The following is an 18,418-nucleotide window of genomic DNA, read 5'->3' on the forward strand; positions in this document are numbered from 1 at the left end:
GGTTAGAAGTCATGTTACAGTGTAATGGTCCCTTGGGGATCTTGGGAGTTGACTCATATTTAGGTTGAGGGATCTGTAATGGACCATTTGGTGTTATAAGAGGCTCAATAGATGGTTTGGTTTTGGACTCAGTGGTAGACGAAGTTGATGGCTTGTCATATTCATGCGATCGAGTTTGCAATTTGATATCAGAGGTATTGACCTCATCAGAATTCATCATGAGGATCTGGTAGTCACCAGGACCAGAATTCATCATCCTTGAACTTGCTGAGGTTGAGCAACCACAAATCCTTGCTGAGGGAAAGGATTTGTGAGCACGTCTAGTTGAGATGGTGCAAGATCTTGAGGCGGTTGCTTCATGGGCAGTTGACCTCTAGAAGCTGCTTGGGCTTCCCACATTTGGTGCATCTAGGGTAAGAGGGGACACTAATGAGTATAATGGCCATGTACACCACAACATGCACAAATATTGTTCGTACGAATAACCTTGTTCTACTTGGGATGGTACCCTATTGTTGGTTGTTGATGTTAGGCTGGTTCCCCTAGGGTTCGTTAGGTTGATTACCTTGGTTACCCTTGTTACCTTTCCCCTTAGTTTTTTTTCTTCGAATTTTGGGGATTGGTTGCACTCTCCTGTGAAAACACTTGACCCTGAGGGGGTGGTGGCTTCTGGGACTAAGGATGCATGGGAGGCTGCGGTGCTAATGCTTGAGGGGCTGGAGTGCTCGACGATGCATAGGTATAAGATGGTGAAGGGGAAACAGTTGGTAGGAAGGTTGAGCACTATTTGGCCCTAAAATCTGCTAGTGTGGTTGAATAAATTCATAAGAGGTGCTTTGTCTTGAATACACATTGTTGGCAGGAGGGGAATAAGTGTTGGAGGAATTGGTGCTCCCCTGCAGATAGCCATAACTCTATTGAGTATATGACGAAGGATGTGAAATAGCTCCAACGATATCGTCGGTGGTGTGAGATGCTCTCGGTGCATTGGCACCACTAGGACGGAGAAGGTCTGGTATAAAGGTATAAACATAACTAGATTGAGCATAAATCAAGTCATATATTAGAGTGGTTTGGAGAGCCTCTTCCTTTGTCTAAGGAAAATGAGACACGAAATCTTCGGCAATAGGCAATAAAAGAGTCCTAAGAAACCAATCGAGGTAGAAATGGTCTTTGAAGGGTGGAGCATGGCACATGCTCCTCCTTCTATGCCATTCCTGAACATGATCAGAAAGACGGGTGGAAGAGGACTGACAAAATGCGGTCAAGAGCTCTGTACCAAGTGTCGTATCAGAGAGGTAACTAGAAATATGAAAGGAACCCTTTAGCAAGCGTCAACAAAGTGGAATGAGAGGCAGTAGGCTGATCAACATACCACTTCGAAGCATCTCCAGTGAGCGTGCATTGGGACAAACAAAGACGAATGGAATCATCAGTGATGGAGTTGGATGAACACCACATATGGAAGGAGCAGACGTGATTGGTGGGGTCCTCTCTTGAATTACCCTCAAACTTGGGAATGTCGGAGGGGAGCTTAGTCGACATAGCTAGCCAACCAGCATCATGGTGTATAGGGTTGTTAATCAATTGGCTAAAATCTGAGAGGCTTAACCCAGCCATGAAAGGTTGCATGGGAGCTGCTGGAATGGTTATTGAAACGATTCCACTAAATGTGACTACCGGGGTAGAACTAGAGCCAGAACCAAGTTGGTTTCCTGCACCTGCTGTGGGTCCTAACATGACGACAGTATGCAGTGAAGGAGGCTCGGAATCGGATGAGGAACAAGATGAACCAGAAGAGGAGTTGGTATGAGGACTCAGGGGGACTATGAACTCGAATCCTACGAGGAGGAGTAATATGCCCAAGCGGAAACTGGGGATGAAGGCCTAAGAGTCTCCGCAACAAATGCCTTCGTGGCGTAATGGTTTTATGACACAAGTGACACAAAAATGGTGAAGGGAGATGAACAAGATGTTTTTGTCTCTGTGTGGGGAGATAAATTAATTAAGTATTGGCTTGGCAGTGTAAACCAAGTGCCCTTCGCTTAAGGTGTGATTGTGTGTGCAAGTGTGTTTATTAATTAAGCCCATATCATGTTTGAAAAAAGAAAAATATTGTTGAAATAAACTGAAATTAAAAACAGAAAATGAACAACAAATCAACTTTCTAAACCCCACCCAAACTGGGTTTTAAAACACTGTGCTGGTTGGTGGCGAAATCAACTGAAAACACACAAAAAAGGCCAATATATCTAAGTGTCAGTGTGACTGGGATCAAATGACACTATGTTGCTGGAAAATGGTACAACAACAACAAAAACCTGAGGAAAATCACTGCAAAATTATAGGGAGATGGGTGTGAAACCTAGGGAAAACAATGGGACCCTAAGGAAAATGACCAAATAAGGTTTAAAATGAAACTTTGGATGGAAATAACCTATCTTTGAAGATATGAAACAGGAAGGTACAAATATAGAAAATATGGCTAAAAGCGCTGCAAAAACTCAGATTTCTTACTCAACTAAACTTCTCCTATAAAGGTGGAATCATATTAGAAGCCCTAAGGGGCTAAATTCCACTTCGATGAGTGACACAGAGTAGATCAAAACCTAAGTGGGCTAAGACAGCGGTCAACCAACCCAGCAAACAGCTCTCGACAAAACCCAGAAATAGATCGGAAAAAGTCCTAGAAAAACTAAAATCGCAGGTAATGACCTGTTTAGGGGGATATCGCACTTTTGGGGAAGAAAAGTGTGATTTATGCTCCTTGATTCTCGGTCGGCAAGTCTCAGAAAAAATTGCCGTCTTTGTCGCAGTTGGTTCCTGTGACCTGTGCAAATGACCAGAAAACTTACAGAAGTTAGAAATCTGACTGATCTAGGGTTCGAATGCTAGTAAACAACATTAAGAGATTGAAAAAGAAAAACCCTAAGCTGAAAACTGAAGGTCACCCAGGTTTTCAGATCAGAACTAAAACATAGTGGAGTCACCAATATGTTATTGTGTTTTCTTCTCAATGATGTAGGAAAAGAAACCACTTTAGACTGTGGATGACAAACAATCCTAACAATATAAATGGTTGTTAAACAGTGTATCTATCTGCAACAAATGATAGAAACAAAACTTGCCAAAGCCCTGATCTATGCAACAAACATAATTAAACAACAAAATGAAATAGTAAAATAAGCGCAAATAACTCCAATAATCCAATGGAAACCAGATATATAAAGAATATATTTGATTAAACAACATTTGTGAAGGGAACAAATAATGCTACCAGTGTCCTTCTATGGGATGGGTTCTTAGCTATCCTCAATGTCTTCAGCTTTTGTAGAGTCTCTCTCCTCTATAATGTGTAAAACCCAGCAAACAAAATGTTTGAGCTCAATGAGAACTCAAATGGAAAAGAAGATGGCATGTGACAATGATAATAATAAGAGCTACAACAATGAGTGTAACAATGAAAATAATCAAAAGTGAAGAATGAATGGAAAATCCTTCTATTTATAACAAAATATTAGGTTATTCTCGAATAATGAGCAATAATAAAATATTACTAACCCCATTCTAGAATTAAGCATTTGGAATATTTTATTATATTTGGTTTGGAGGGAAAAAGTATTTAAACTTTTATTTAGAAATAATAAATAAATAAATGATTTATTTATCATCTCAAGAAATATGGTTAAGGAATAATCAACAAATAATAATTTATCTAACTATTCCTAAGGGATTTAGTCAAACTTGACAAGGAATAATAACTAATTAGTGATTGATTAATTATTCCTAGAGAAAAATAAGATAATTAATGATTTATCTGTTTATTTCTCATAATTGGGTCAAATGTGATAATGAATATTAATTAAACAATGGTTAATTAATTATTCCTAAAAGATAGTTAAATAAATAGTGATTTATTTAATTATTCTTCATGGGTTTAATTATAAATGACTTAATAGATGTGGTTTATTAAGTAATTTCTCACAATGAAAGAAATTTTACTATGGTAAAATTGACCCTGCATTGTGTACTTTGGTCCATCTAGTAAATTATGGCTAGATGATCAATTGTTTGTGATAATAATCTGACTCAGTTTTGATTCCCTCACGTCATCAATGATTCCTCCATAAACGTCACTTGATGCGAGGACCGTCATTGTTTTGATTCCCTCATGTCAACAATGTGCCAAAATGTATACATATTAGACTTGTTATTGTTTTAAAATGGCATAATGTTTTAAAATAATATTTTTATCATTAATTATTTTTTCATAATGCATCCATTAATATAGCATGAGGTTCAAATGAAATAATGTTAATCGAAATTGACATGCTTAGGACAAATATCGTCTTATTGTATTCAAGTTCCAACTTCCCCTACCAAGAACTATATAAGAATGCATGATCACCTTAGAGGCTTTGACAAATATTTGGCCGAGAAAAAGGAGCCTTTGATTTTTCAACATTGTCTTTGGTGCCCAAGAGATAGTTGTAGAAATTCCTTGTAGATTCAAACTGCTAATTGTAATTTACTAAAATAATAGACTTGAATCTACTCTACCAACTACAGAAACAATTAAAGATCACGAAATCACGAAGCATACAAGAGAAAAAATTCAATCAACACATTACAAAATGATTTCCTGGGGAAAGCCACAACTAAAAACTGCTGCTATCTATATATTACATTAGTCAGAAAATATGAGAATATTACAATGTTTTTCTCAAGCTCAAGCAACCTCTGCACTATCTCTATCTGTCTCATTACTTCCTAGACAAGCCTTGGTGAATACTTAACCAATTTTCTACTTGCCCAAGTCCCTATTTCCTTGCATTGTTTCCTTGGGAATTATCCCTTCTAATTAGGGAAATTCCTCAATTGGAATTGCACAATCCATCATAGGCCTTCCTTTAACTGCATGCACCATGTGTACAATTTGGATGATTATACAACGGATAATACACTGCCCTTGAACTCCAATCTCAACTGGGTAACTCTCAGATCACACATGCATGAGTTATTTATGACTGAATTGTTAGTTAACTGATTGAACACATGAAGCAACACCCCACTGTTAGACCTTCTACTAGTTCCGCCATTTGTTGGAATTAGTTTAACTGACCTTAACTTAGTTAAACTAAATTAATTAATTACAACTCAAAATAAACTCAACTAGGGCTCCTATAAAGTAGGAGACACTCTACATGACTCAAGTTAGACCCTCAAATTGAATTAACTGAATCAACTAAGTCAAATTAACTTAGTTAACTCGTACAAGTTGTCTTTTGATGTGGAATTACAATTTTTCTCTTAATTTAATTCAAGGGAAAATTAAATCAAGATTTTTCTTGTTTAATTTTCAACACTCTCTCTCAACAAGAAAGTGATTATCAAATACCCCAATTCTACCTTTGTGGAACTTGAATTTTCCTCTTGACAGTGCCTTAGTCAAGATGCCTACATCCTATTCCTCTTTAGGAATGTACTCCAGCAACATGATTGAGATGGTGATATTGGATGTTGATATGCTTGGACCGATCATGAAAAACTAAATTCTCAAAGATTTTGATACAACTCTGATTGTCACATAAAATCACTGTAGGATCCATATGTTGACGAAATAACCTAACAAGGATCTTCCTCATCCACATATCCTCAAAAATTGCTTAACTAGCAACCATGTACTCTGCTTCTGCTGAACTATGTGCAACTGATCTCTTCTTCTTGTTGTACCAGGAAACTTCTGCTGACCTAATACTAAATATTCCCCCTAATGTGCTCTTTCTGTCTGATGGACTCCCTGCCCAATCTGCATCTATGAAGCCTTGAAGCTTCACTTCCTTTATCTGTGTGTACCAAATACCAAAATGATTGGTGCCTCTCAGGTATCTCAAAACATGTTTAGTTATCTTCCAATAGAGTTTTGTTGGCTTAACCATTGCTTGAATAAGCTGGTTAATTGCAAAACACATGTCGAGTCATGTGTTCACCAAGTACATAAGTGAACTCACAAGCTGCCTATAAATAATAGCCTCCACTACTTCACTTGAAGTAGCATCTTCCTTCCCCCAATTCCCTACTAGAGGAGTCTCCATGGGTTTGTTTCTCTCCACGTGGAACTTCTTCAATATCTCGTTGGCGTACTTTCCTTGAGAGATAAAAAGTTGCCCATATCCTTTCCATACTTCCATACCAAGGAAATAATGCATGAGCCCCAAATCCTTCATCTCGAATTCTCTTGCAAGATCCTCTTTGTAAGATTTTTCCAACTTCTCATCTCCTGTTAGAATTAAATCATCGACATATAAAACTATAATCAATAACTTACCTTCACCCACAATATGGTAAAGGTTTTCATCTGCTTCACTTTTGGTACAGCCCAACCTAGTGAAATAACTGTTGATCTTGGTGTACCAAGCACAGGGTGCTCGTTTTAATCCATACAATGCATGCTTGAGTCTGCACACATGTGATTCTTTGTTTAAGGTTTCAAATCCTTCTGGCTACTCTATGTACACCTCTTCCTCAATCACCACATTGAGCAAGGTTATCTTTACATCCATCTGATGTATCTTCCATCCCATCTACGTTGAAAGTGCTAGAATATATATGATTGAAGAGTATGTTGCTACTAGAGAAAATGCCTCCTTGTAATCAATTCCCTCCACCTGAGAGAACCCCTTGGCCACAAATCTAGATTTGTATTTCTCGACACTCCCATATGCTGCTTGCTTCACCTGGTAGATCCACCTGGAACCTACCACAGACTTGTCCTTTGGCCTTGGGATAATTTCCCAAGCATTGTTCCTGATAATGGAGTCATACTCCTCTACCATGGCATCAAACCACACTCCTTGCTGCACTTCTTCCTTGAATGAGGATGGCTCAGTCTCTACACTCTCGCTCATCAGAGCCATGTAGCTAGTGTATCGATCTGGTGACCTCCTCTGCTTGCACTGTGATGTGGGTGCTCCCACATTCTCTCTAGACTTATGCATCAATATGTCATCTTCTCTGGTGAGATTCCTTCCAACTCTGGATGTCTCTCCATGATTGGGTGCTTCCACTCTCGTCTCTTATGCATGTGGCTTCTCCACATCATCTCGAGGTTCTTCCTTTAGAGCTAAAATTTCCTCATCTGCATGTAACTGAAGCTCCCTATCAAGGGAATATCTCATGGCCTTCTCGTCATTGAAATTCACATCTCTAAGAACAAATGTTATCATGTGAGATAACAGGAACACTCGATAGTTGTGAGGTGTATCAGTGTAACCCATAAATAATCCCAACTCAATTGTCGGCTCTAGCTTTTTCCTTGCATCCTTGGTAACATGACAGTAAAATAATGAACCAAAGATCCCTAAGTGTGACACATTTGGTTTCTTCCCTGAAAAATCTTCTTCTAGTGTACTCATCTCGAGAATTGGATGAGGACTCTTGTTCTGTACATATACAACTATGTTGCATGCTTTAGACCACAAGTGTAATGGTAGGCCTTGATCATGTAACATCGTCTGTGCAACTCCCATAATACTTCTATTCTTCCTTTCAACCATCCCATTATGTTGTGGGTTATGGAGTGATATTAACTCCCATAAAATGCCTTCTAATGCACAAAAGTTGTTGAACTCATTCAACACATATTCTCCAATGTTATCACTCTTGAGAGCCTTCACTTTCCTACCAGTTTCTTTCTCAACAAGTGCTTTAAATTCACAAAAAATTGAAAATGTCTCATCTTTCTTTTCCATGTAGAATATCTAGCACTTATGTGAGAAATCATCTACAAATATAACATAATACCTATGCTTGAATGTGGAGGATCTCGAGAATGGTCCACACACATATGAGTGAATTATTTCAAGGATCTCTCACGCTTGACGGTCCTTATCATGAAAGGTGGCTTTCGTGTACTTCCCCAATGTACACCCTTTTCATGTATCTCGTTGCTCTAGTGAACCCTTGGGAAGTCCTGTAGAAATACGCTGCATGATCTTCAAGGCTCCATGGTGCAAATGACCCAATATTCTATGCCATAATTCACTAATTTCTTGGCTATACACCTTCTCTACTTTCGTTTTCAAAGCAACACAATCTTCTACATCCAATTTGTAGAGGTTCTTTACACGAACCCCGATCTGCTTCACTTGTCTTGTGGCTATGTGACGAAGGAAATCCTTTTCTTTTCTAAGTATCACATCGTAGCCATGATCTTCCAACATAGCAACTAAAAGTAAATTCTTCTTCAGACCCAGAACATACATGACATCTTTTAATGTGAGAGGAGAACCAAACTCCCTTTGAAAAGTAATAGTACTGATGCTGGTCGTGCTATACCTTCCATCATCTCCCATATCGATGTGCATCTGGAGGTCCTTCTCCTCCAAGTCACTGAAAAATTCTTTGTTGCCGGTCATATGGAATGAGGTTCCACTATCCAGATACCACACACTACCCATCACCGATGTCACCATGCATGCAATGAGGGTGAAATCCAACTCGAATTGTGAAGAAAGAGCTTCCCCTGCCGCTCCTACTGAGGGATTCTTATTAGCCTTCTTATGTGGGCACTTCATGGCATAGTGTCCCAACTCATGATAGTCAAAACATTTAATCTTCGACAAGTCCTTCTTCTTTCCGCCTGTTATGGTAAAACACAAACCCCCCCCATTTTTGACTTGTTCACTTCAAATAATGGGGACCCTTTCTATAAAATTTTTGGCTAAATGCCTTTTAGGATTTTTATTTAAGTTGATTATCCTACGATTTTGTTAATTTTTCATTTTTTAGACTTTCGTTTTTTATTGCTTTGTTAAAATCGATTTTTTATAAGCTTCCCATTGATGTTTGTTTTACCTCATTTGGTCAACTGGTTTGTAAATGACACTCCTTTAAAGTCTAATCAATTATGTCGCCTGGGTTAAAAAATGCGTGGAAAGTACAAAATTCCATTTTTGTAATTAAATTAGTTCAATAATGCATTAATTTTAAGTATTAACCTCTAGTTAGTTATTACTAACATTTTTCATTTTTGCTTATACACCCAAATCATGAAGCATCGAGATTTTAGTAATTTATTGCAATTTCCAAATTAATTACTACTATCGAAAAACCAGAATGTCAAAGTGGCTGTGGTTTGTTTTTTTTTTTTTTTTTTTTTCGAAATAGATGTAGTTTAAATAATTTCATAACTGAAGTAAATCTCATTAAAATAAAACAAAAACAAAACACAATATGTATAATAATAATAAAATATTACACAATTGGATCAAAAGATCGATCGGAAGTTTTTAAAATGTAACAATTTTGGAAGACCTTCAATCCTCCCAATCACCGATCCGTCGATCATTAAATGGCATGGGGCATTAAAGAAAAGTCTTCTTATATAATTCAATTTGTTTCTAACATCACTCATACGAATGAGTGAAATGAGAATGAATATGGTATGTAACATTAAGTTTAATATTAAAATAAAAATAATATATATATAAAATAAATTGTTCCATCGCATGTAACAATTTTGGAAGACCTTCAATCCTCCCAATCACCGATCCGTCGATCAATGGCATGGGGCATTAAAACAAAGTCTTATTATATAATTCAATTTGTTTTTAACATCACTCATACGAATCACTAATACAAATGAGTGAAATGAGAATGAATATGGTATGAAAATAAAAAAATATATATATAATAAATTGTTCCATCGCATCGGGAGTCCTCAATTGATATAAGTTTTATGAATCCCAACTCAATGTTTCCTCCGATGCGATGAGTCAAACATTGACTTTCATTTTGAGCTCATGTATTCATTCGTTGTTTTGAGTTAGTTAGTAAATGGTTTATGTAAGTACATCAACATATGAATAAAGAGGTAGGAGAGTTTTAAATTAATATTAAAATAGTTATTTAAAATTTAATATCAAATTTTAAATTAATTTAATTAATATATAAAATTTAATTAAATTAAAATTTAATTATTATTTAGATTAATATTAATTAGTTTATAAATAGTTAATTATATTAGTTAGTTTTTTTTTTTTTTCCCCTGGGAAAAAGTCGTAATTTCCATTAAGATTAAGAAATTACATTTTGCAGATGCCGAAGCATATTCATATGCAGGCAGTTTCCTGTCGAGTTCATAATAACTGAAAAAAGTATAAACAAGATATCTCCACGCAGGGAGCATTTTCAAAAAAGTCTAACTGTGATCAAAATTGTGACTGTCTCTTCGCAGAGAGCAATATGTTACTGCTGAATATAAACAAGAAGTTGTACTGTTTCTTATCTAACAGTGTCTATCTACATGCTATAATCAAAAAACAAAACTGATAGTGTAAGGGCTTTATAGCCCATCTTCCATCTGTTCATCAAAAGGGCGGTGATAGTACTGATAAAAGGTGCCATCTACTTCCTCTTGGATCCACCAATCTTCACCTATTCTGTGCGCTGCCTCTTTGGAGAGCTGATCTGCAACGGTGTTTTGCTCCCTGTAGATGTGTTGGCAAACAAAAGATTCAAATGAAGTAGTCAATCTCTTTGCTTCATCAAGTATATGCCTCAAAGAAAAAGCATGACAATGTGATGCATCATTCAGCCAATTGCAAACAATTTTAGAGTCTCCAAATATCTGTAGGTGTCTGCAATGTTTATGGATGGCAAAGTGGATGATGTGTTTGGCTGTGCTAAGTTCTGCAAAGTTATTAGTGCCTCTACCAAGGTTGATTTGAAGCTTATAGCAATGCCTGTCATCGAGATGGAGAATAGCTCCACCCCCGCATCCATCTTCTTGAGCTGATCCATCGAAAAAAGCCCAAGGTTTAGATTTATCGATGGGCACAGGTCTGAGAATGCGCGGTGGGGCGGGGTGGTCTTCTTCAGGTAGCATGTTGTAATCAGCGACCGTATGAAGGATGATAGAGGGCCAGTGAGGATCTTTGAGATTGAAGATTGCCCGGTTACGAGCGTTCCAGACAGCCCAGCATGCCAGCAAAGGCATGTTTTTAGCTTTACCAGAGTGCTCGAGGCACCAGTTAGTCCAAGCCTCAGGTAGGTTATTCCCATGCCATTCTTTAAAATGCGGGAAATGTGATGACAGGGTTTGCCAAAGATTTTGTGTAGAACTGCAGGTTAGAAACAAGTGTTCTGTGCTTTCTTCCGCATTATGACAAAGGTGGCAGCGGAAAGGTCCATAGAAAGACCGCTTCATGAGATTGGTACCAGTGGGAATTTTGTCAAATAATATATTCCACATCAGAAGTCTCGTCCGAGGGGCTGCCTTAAGCTTCCATATCGCGCTCCAGGTGGGTTGAATGACTGGGGGCCTGTAAGATTCCATGAGTCTAAGATATCCCAGCTTTGGGGTGTAGATACCATGCTTGGCAAAGGCCCAAATAATCTCGTCAGATCCCTCTGTGAGTCTGATTTGTGCTTGAGTGAGGGCAGCAGTATATTCCTTCCATTCGTTTATCCAATGGTGAGGTAGATCTAATGCTCGGGCGGATAACCAAGCCTGCTGGAGGAATGAAGAGTTTGCTCGATCACCAATATGTTTGATATGAGTGATTCCTCTGTCATGGAGATGTCTGATGAGGTCAGCAGGTAATCTGTGGGTGTTCCCACATCCGACCCATGGGTCCACCCCAATACGAACTGCGTTCCCTTCCTTGATTCGCCATGTGATCCCTTCCCTTAGCAGAGGTATAGTATCGATAACAACTTTCCAGATGTTGGATATATGATGATTATTTCCATGTCGCATGCATATCCAGTCTAATACGGTTAGTGGCTTAATATATTTTGCATATGCAACTTGTGACCAAAGGCTGTCTGAAGTGAGTAATCGCCAGCCAAGCTTGGCAGCCAGTGCCTTTGAGAATATAGCCAACCTCTTGATGCCCCAGCCGCCCCATCTCTTGGGTTTGGTGATGGTCTCCCATTTTACCCAAGCAAATAGCCGCCCCGGCTGGTGGCCTTTCCATAGGAATCTATAGCATATGCTTTGGAGCCTGTTCAGAATGCCCCTTGGAATCCAAGCGAGGGCCATCCAATAGACAGGTGTGGCCTCAATAACAGCTTTGATGAGTACTAATCTGCCTGCCCGCGAGAGGTATCGATGGTACCAAACCTGAAGCCTCTTCTCCACTTTTGTTATAAGCCATAACCAGTCAGCAATTCTATAGCCAGATGGTTTAAGTCTAAACCCTAGGTACTTTATACCATCGGTTAGATTCAAGTTGACAAATGGAAAGCGTTGAGTAGCATAGACGGTTTCATGAACCGAGCATCCAACCGAAGTGATTGTGGATTTATTATTGTTGATCTGCATTCCAGTGGCGTGCTGAAAAAGGAGGAAAGAGTTATGTAATGCAGAGGAGTCACCGATGCTACCATTCAGGAAGATCAAAATGTCATCAACGAACAATAGGTGAGTTAGGAATAAATTGTCCACAATTTTGATGCCTGTTAGTTGGTGCCTGTCTCTGGTAGATGATATGATCTTACTCAGACCTTCCATAATCAGGAGGAACAACAACGGTGAGAGAGGACATCCCTGCCTGAGTCCTCTTTCAGAAGTAAAGAAAGGTGTAGCTTCCCCGTTAAGTAATACGCTGTAAGATACATCAGTGATGCAGCTCATCGTCCATTTGATGAAATCATAAGGGAAACCAAGATGAGTAAGCAGCAATCTAAGGTATAGCCAGTTTGTTCTATCGAAAGCTTTTGAGAGATCTACTTTGAGGATCATACCCTTCTGCTTTTTGATCTGAAGGGAGTGCAAGAGCTCTTGAGCTGTAGCGATGGCCTCGTGAATCTGTCTATGATGCAAGAAAGCAAATTGCTCAGATGATATATGCTGTGAAAGAATGGGTTTGAGGCGATTGGCAATAATCTTGGCAATGATCTTATAGAGGCAATTACAGAGTGATATGGGTCGGAAATCATCGAAGGAGCTCGGGTCATCGGTCTTTGGAATGAGGGCGATGAAGGTGGATTTGATAGCAGATGATATCCTACCTCTTCTCCTACTGTCCTCCACAATGTTCAAAAGGTCATTGCCCAGAATATCAAAGAATGCGATGAAAAATTCAATGGTCCATCCATCAGGTCTAGGGCTCTTGTCCTTTTTAAACCATTTCAGTGTAGCTTCCAGCTCTTCCATGGACACTTCCTTTTGTATCTCATCCGACATTTCCTGATCCACATATCGAGGGAATAGTTCTGCCACTCTCATGATATCCAAAATGTTTATGTCTCCAGGCGCCTTGTATATACCCCTAAAGTGCTCAGTGGCAAGTCTGGCCAGGTTTTGTTGGGATGATACAGTTTGGCCTCAATCATCCTTTAATTCCCAAATAGTATTGATGGCTTTACGTCCATTGGCAAATTTATGATAAAATTTGGTGTTGTTGTCTCCCTCGGTGAGCCATGTAGCCCTGCTTCTCAGTCTCCAACTTTCTTCTCTTTCTTTCAGGATCTGAGAACGCTTGGCGATGAGGAGGTTATACTGATCCTTGCTCTCCTGGGTAGTGAATGTCCCAATAGATGAATTCTCAAACTCAGCTATGACCCGTTCCGCTTCCTTTAGGGTGAGGTTATCCTGGATGCGCTTCTGGTGAGCCCATATTTTGGTGATCTGTTTGAGTTCTGTGAGCTTCCTAACAAAACCAGCAGAGAGATCCTCGTTTTCCCTGTTGGGATTGTTCTGCCAGTATTCTTGTATCAGCTGAATGTATGAGGGGTCTTGTAGCCAGGATGCATTGAATTTGAAAGGGCTCTTGATGTTGTGATTGATACCATCTGCCTCCAGGAAGATAGGCCTGTGGTCGGATAATCCGCCAGATCCAACCCATTGACGAGATCTGGGGAGCAAATTATAAAGGGTTTCCTTAATGAGAAAGCGGTCGAGCCTCCTGGCCAAACTCTGATCCCCACTCCTATTATTTGACCAGGTATACTGTAGTCGAGCAGATGGGATGTCCACCCAGTGGTGGTCCTCTAATAAGGAGGAGATGGTGTCAGAGAGTGTGTCAACTTGGGCCATGTGCCCCCATGATTCGCAGAACCCCAGAGAAAAATTTAAGTCCCCTCCCAATATAATGTTGTCTGCATGGAGGAGATCAGATCCAAGTAGGGATCTCCAGAAAGAGGCACGATCGGAGCAGGGGCTATAGACATTGATAATGCGAATATCCCGATTTACAGAGTGTGCAGAGATGTCAAGGCCGATGAAACCCTTGCCTCCCCAAAAATTGCGAATATCCACTGACCTATTGCATACCCCGATAGCCAATCCTCCGGACCTCCCTGATGCGTCCAGTGCATGGAATGTCCAGTTAGGGAGCCAAGAGTTAAGGGTATGAATAAGGGGATCGGCCTGACAAAGGGTTTCTTGCAGGAAGATAATGTCTAGGTGGGACGAAGTTAGCGGCCTCCTAAGTGCTAGTTTTTTGGCAGAACTAGCAAACCCTCGATAGTTGAAGGAGAGAATCTTCATTAGGGGGTAGGAGGAGGGCCGTCCTTTGCTCTAAGGGCCCCAAAGATTGTTTGCTCATCTGCTGTATTCCTAGCTTTGGTGATGCGGGAGGGTCGGCCTCGTGAGGTCTTAAGAGTGATGGGGGAGCTTACAGAGTCGAGGCCGACTACATCAGGTCCTCGGTCTTTGTTCCGAGGTCGCAGAGAATAACGAGATGATGACAGGGTGGTAACAAGAGTCGATGTGATCAATGGGGGGGGAGCCATCGGAGGAGGGGGAGGAAGCGTGCAAATGAGGGATGAATGTGTGTGAGTATGAGATGCAAGAGAAGCAAAGGAGGGAATGGGGTCAGAGCTCGAAGGGTTACGTGAAATGTCCGATGATATGCAGAATGCAGTAGAAGGCAAAGTGATAGGAGATGTAAACATACCCGTGACTTCCGCGTCCACCGGAGGGGGCACAGATTGCTCAGGCGCCTCTGAAGTAGTGGGTGGTGCAGAGGTGGCTGTAACCATATCTGCGCCTGCATCCCCTGTCTCTCCCCGGGTGGCACCTTCCCCTTGATTGTGCATTTGAACCTCAGGTAGCTGTATTGGATGCTGGACTGGGGGAGCTGTCTGAGTAGGTTCAGTGTCCACGTCCTTGCCATTCCTTTGTGATTTCCGGAGGAGTGGGCAGTCCTTGTAAAGATGCCCAACTTTATGGCATCTTCGACAACGGTAGGGTATGCCCTCATAGTCGATTATCTGTCTACGGGCCGAGTCTCTCCACTGGATGGTAATATGCTCATAAAGTCCGCCCCTAGTGTCCATATTAATGAGGATCCTGGCGTAAGCCATCATGCCATTCTGAAGATAAGATTTATCGTAGCCCATATAAGTGCCGAGTGCATTGCCGATGCGCTTAAATATTTCTTCAGACCAATATTGGAGTGGAAGCCCCGGGAGCCGAATCCAAATAGGTCCAACCCCAATCTGCTCTGTCTCTGGATCAAACAAAGGAGTCCATCTCTTTAGGAGCACCGGCGCATGCTCAAAGTGCCAATGTGAGGACAGAACCCAATTAGTGTGGTCAGCACGAGCGAATCTCAGTGCGAACCATCCCCTCACAAAAGTCTGCACAAATGGGATATCCACCAAGTGAGTTCCCCAAACCTCAGTCGCCCAAAGCTTCAATCGTGCCGCCGAATAGCTGCGACCCCTGATGCGGCTGACCAAGACCCGATCTGCAAAATCCATCGCTTCGCCCCACTGTATATCCTCTTCCAGTCTAAGGAAATAATCGTCCTCTTTAGATTTGAAACACTTGGATTTCTTTTTAGGGCCGCCAGGAGGGGGAGGGTTCAGAGCTTGGCCCGGGTTCGGAGCAGAGACATGCAATGGAGCCGAGTTCTGATGGGAGGCAGGGATTCCGGCTGGGATGTCGTGACCAGTAACAGGAGGGGGGCCCGAGAGCGGGGGTACGGAAGTAAAACAGCCGGAGGAGGGACCAAGATAACCCGAGGGACCGGAAGAGGAGGAAGGCAGAGTAGGGTTGTGCGGTAAACGGGAAAAAGAACCAGCTGTTAGGAGGTCTAAACCATGGTTAGGGTTTAGACAGTTAGCGACAAAACCGAGGGTTGCCGGCGAGTGAGGAGGCGTTGAGAGGGCCGGCCAGGTGGGGGGTTCATCCGGAAGGACCACAGGCAGAGATCTAGACGATTCACCAAGAGAGTACTGAGAGAAATTCCCGGAGAAATCTTCATAATACATACCTCCTGAGCTGGCAATAGGGGTTCGCCAGATGGAGACCCCCTCCAACGGGTCAGCGGAGTAATCAACGGCTTCCAGATCATCCATGGCCAGCTGCGTCTCGGAACGGCGAACACTTTGAGATGTAGAGAATCCGGAGAAAATGACAGGTTGCAGTTAACGGTCCGTTGTAGGGAAAAGTTGAAACCGCCACAGTAGCACCCGGAGGTCGCAGTTCAGGTAAAGCACATCCCCGCGGGTCGCGATGCAACCGGAGGGTGACAGTAACGGCGTAGAGGAGGGCGGAGGTTGCGGTCGCAGTGTGAGGAGACGGAGTGCGGCGCGGTTACCAGACAGCTTCAGGGTTCAAAGAAACCCTAACCGAACCCTTTTCGCGCGATAACCTGATCCGTCTCCATCGCTCTCCCTCCGAATCCTCTATTAGTTAGTTAGATTAATATTAATTAATAATAGTTTATTAAATTATTAGTTTAATTTATGATTAACAATTAAATTAGAATTAACTATTATATAATTAGAATTTTAATTTAGGATTAAATTTTTAATTAAAATTCTGATTTTTTAGTCCAGCAACAGAAATTTCAGAATTGTGCCAGATTTGACTCATCAACTTTGGAGGCTCATAGATTGAGTTATACTTGGCCAAATGAGTCCCAGGATGACTTATTGGAAAGATAAGATCAAAGAGAACATTTTTGAGGAGGTTTCACTAATAGATTTGGTCATTTATTGGGTCGAAAATCAAGCAGAAGATCAATCTCTGATTTTTTAAAACAAAATCATTTTTCTGAGTTTTATTTTTTGCATTTTCATTTTTCAAAGTCTCTTTTGAATGCAGATCCATTCGTCAATGATATGTTTGGCCAATTAAACCATCACAGGAATCAATAGAAAGATTGTATTTTATTTTCAATTATTTAATTGCATTTGATTTAAATGCCACAAATGACATTTTGATTTTATTGTTACATCTTAATTTATTTTGATTTTTTTTTGAAGGAAAACAGTAGAAAAGATATGGAGAAAAGATCTCAATCAATGAGAATGCTCCAGCAATTAAATATTGGAATTTTGAGCAAATAAAATTGGACTGGGCAGATTTACCTTCAACAAACTTTCCTCTCAAAAATACCTTTGGAAACATTATAAATGGCATACTGCAGAATGTAATAGAGAGGGCTACTCTCCTCTGCAATTTTGGACTTCTAAAAGCACTCTGTAATAGGGATTTAGAGTTGTAGGTGGGAGGAGTGGAATCTCAGATCTGGAGATTATTGAGGTTTTTCTTTTACGTTTTGAGTTATGTATAATGAAAAGAGTTTGCACTATTGTAGCTTTGGTTTTGAAAGCAGAAGCTCAGGCATTGTAAAGGACTATTAGAGACCAGAGCTGGAGAAATGGATTCAATAAATTGGTATTTCAAATACTATTGTTTTAAATGATGGTTTCATTTTATGATGATAGAATTGTGTCAATTTACTTACATATTTGTGCACTTTTGATTGTATGGGTAATTTGTCTTTATTTTTTGTTATTATTATTTCTACTCTTATGGATTAAATTCTGATTTCTGAGTAACTATTTACACATAAATTTGTCTTATAAAAGTGATTTGTTGAATAATGATATGTTGATAACTTCTTCCGCATATTATTGTTTAATAATTCAAGTTACTGATTAAATGATCAAAATCATTCTGCAAACTTTTTCCTGAGTGTTGTTGATTGATTATTTCAGTTAAGAGGTCTCAATAGGATATGTTTTGGTATCCATAATATCAGTTAATTGAACTACTTCTTTAACTTGATATTCATTATAAACAAGACATATTTAAATCCCAATACTTTAAATATCTTGCTCTTGGTTGGGTTAGATTTATATCTGCCTAATTGAGATAGGATTATGATTAGTTTCTTTTGCTTGAATTATAGAATAAGTTTGCATTTAGATTAAGTTCTACATTCTTTTAAGTCCTCTTCTCAAATAGGCAAAATTTTAATTGTGGCTTAGCTGAACCCAAATTAGCTTAAGGGTCATTCTCTTGCCTGATCAACAAGAAGAAGTGATATGATATCCCTGTCTATTGGTAGTTAAAGATACATCTTAAACCAATAGCGATAGGGAAAAGGTAACTGGACCTACTTAAACCAGTTGGAGCCACTACTCCAAATGGAAAAGGAGCTGCTTTAAG

At 40.0% G+C, this 18,418-nt stretch overlaps 1 protein-coding gene across 1 annotated transcript; it reads right to left on the bottom strand.

Moving 5' to 3' along the window:
• Positions 1–13,333: 13,333 nt before the first annotated feature.
• On the bottom strand, positions 13,334–14,044 carry LOC149267491 (uncharacterized). Its single transcript, XM_089412110.1, has one exon. The coding sequence runs from the start codon at positions 14,042–14,044 to the stop codon at positions 13,334–13,336; it is 711 nt and encodes a 236-aa protein (XP_089268236.1).
• Between the last annotated feature and the right edge of the window lie 4,374 nt (positions 14,045–18,418).

The sequence above is a fragment of the Pinus tabuliformis genome, chromosome 6 (genome assembly GCF_031772625.1).
Source record: "Pinus tabuliformis cultivar Carrire ecotype Pingquan chromosome 6, CPIR1, whole genome shotgun sequence".
NCBI lineage: Eukaryota > Viridiplantae > Streptophyta > Pinopsida > Pinales > Pinaceae > Pinus > Pinus tabuliformis.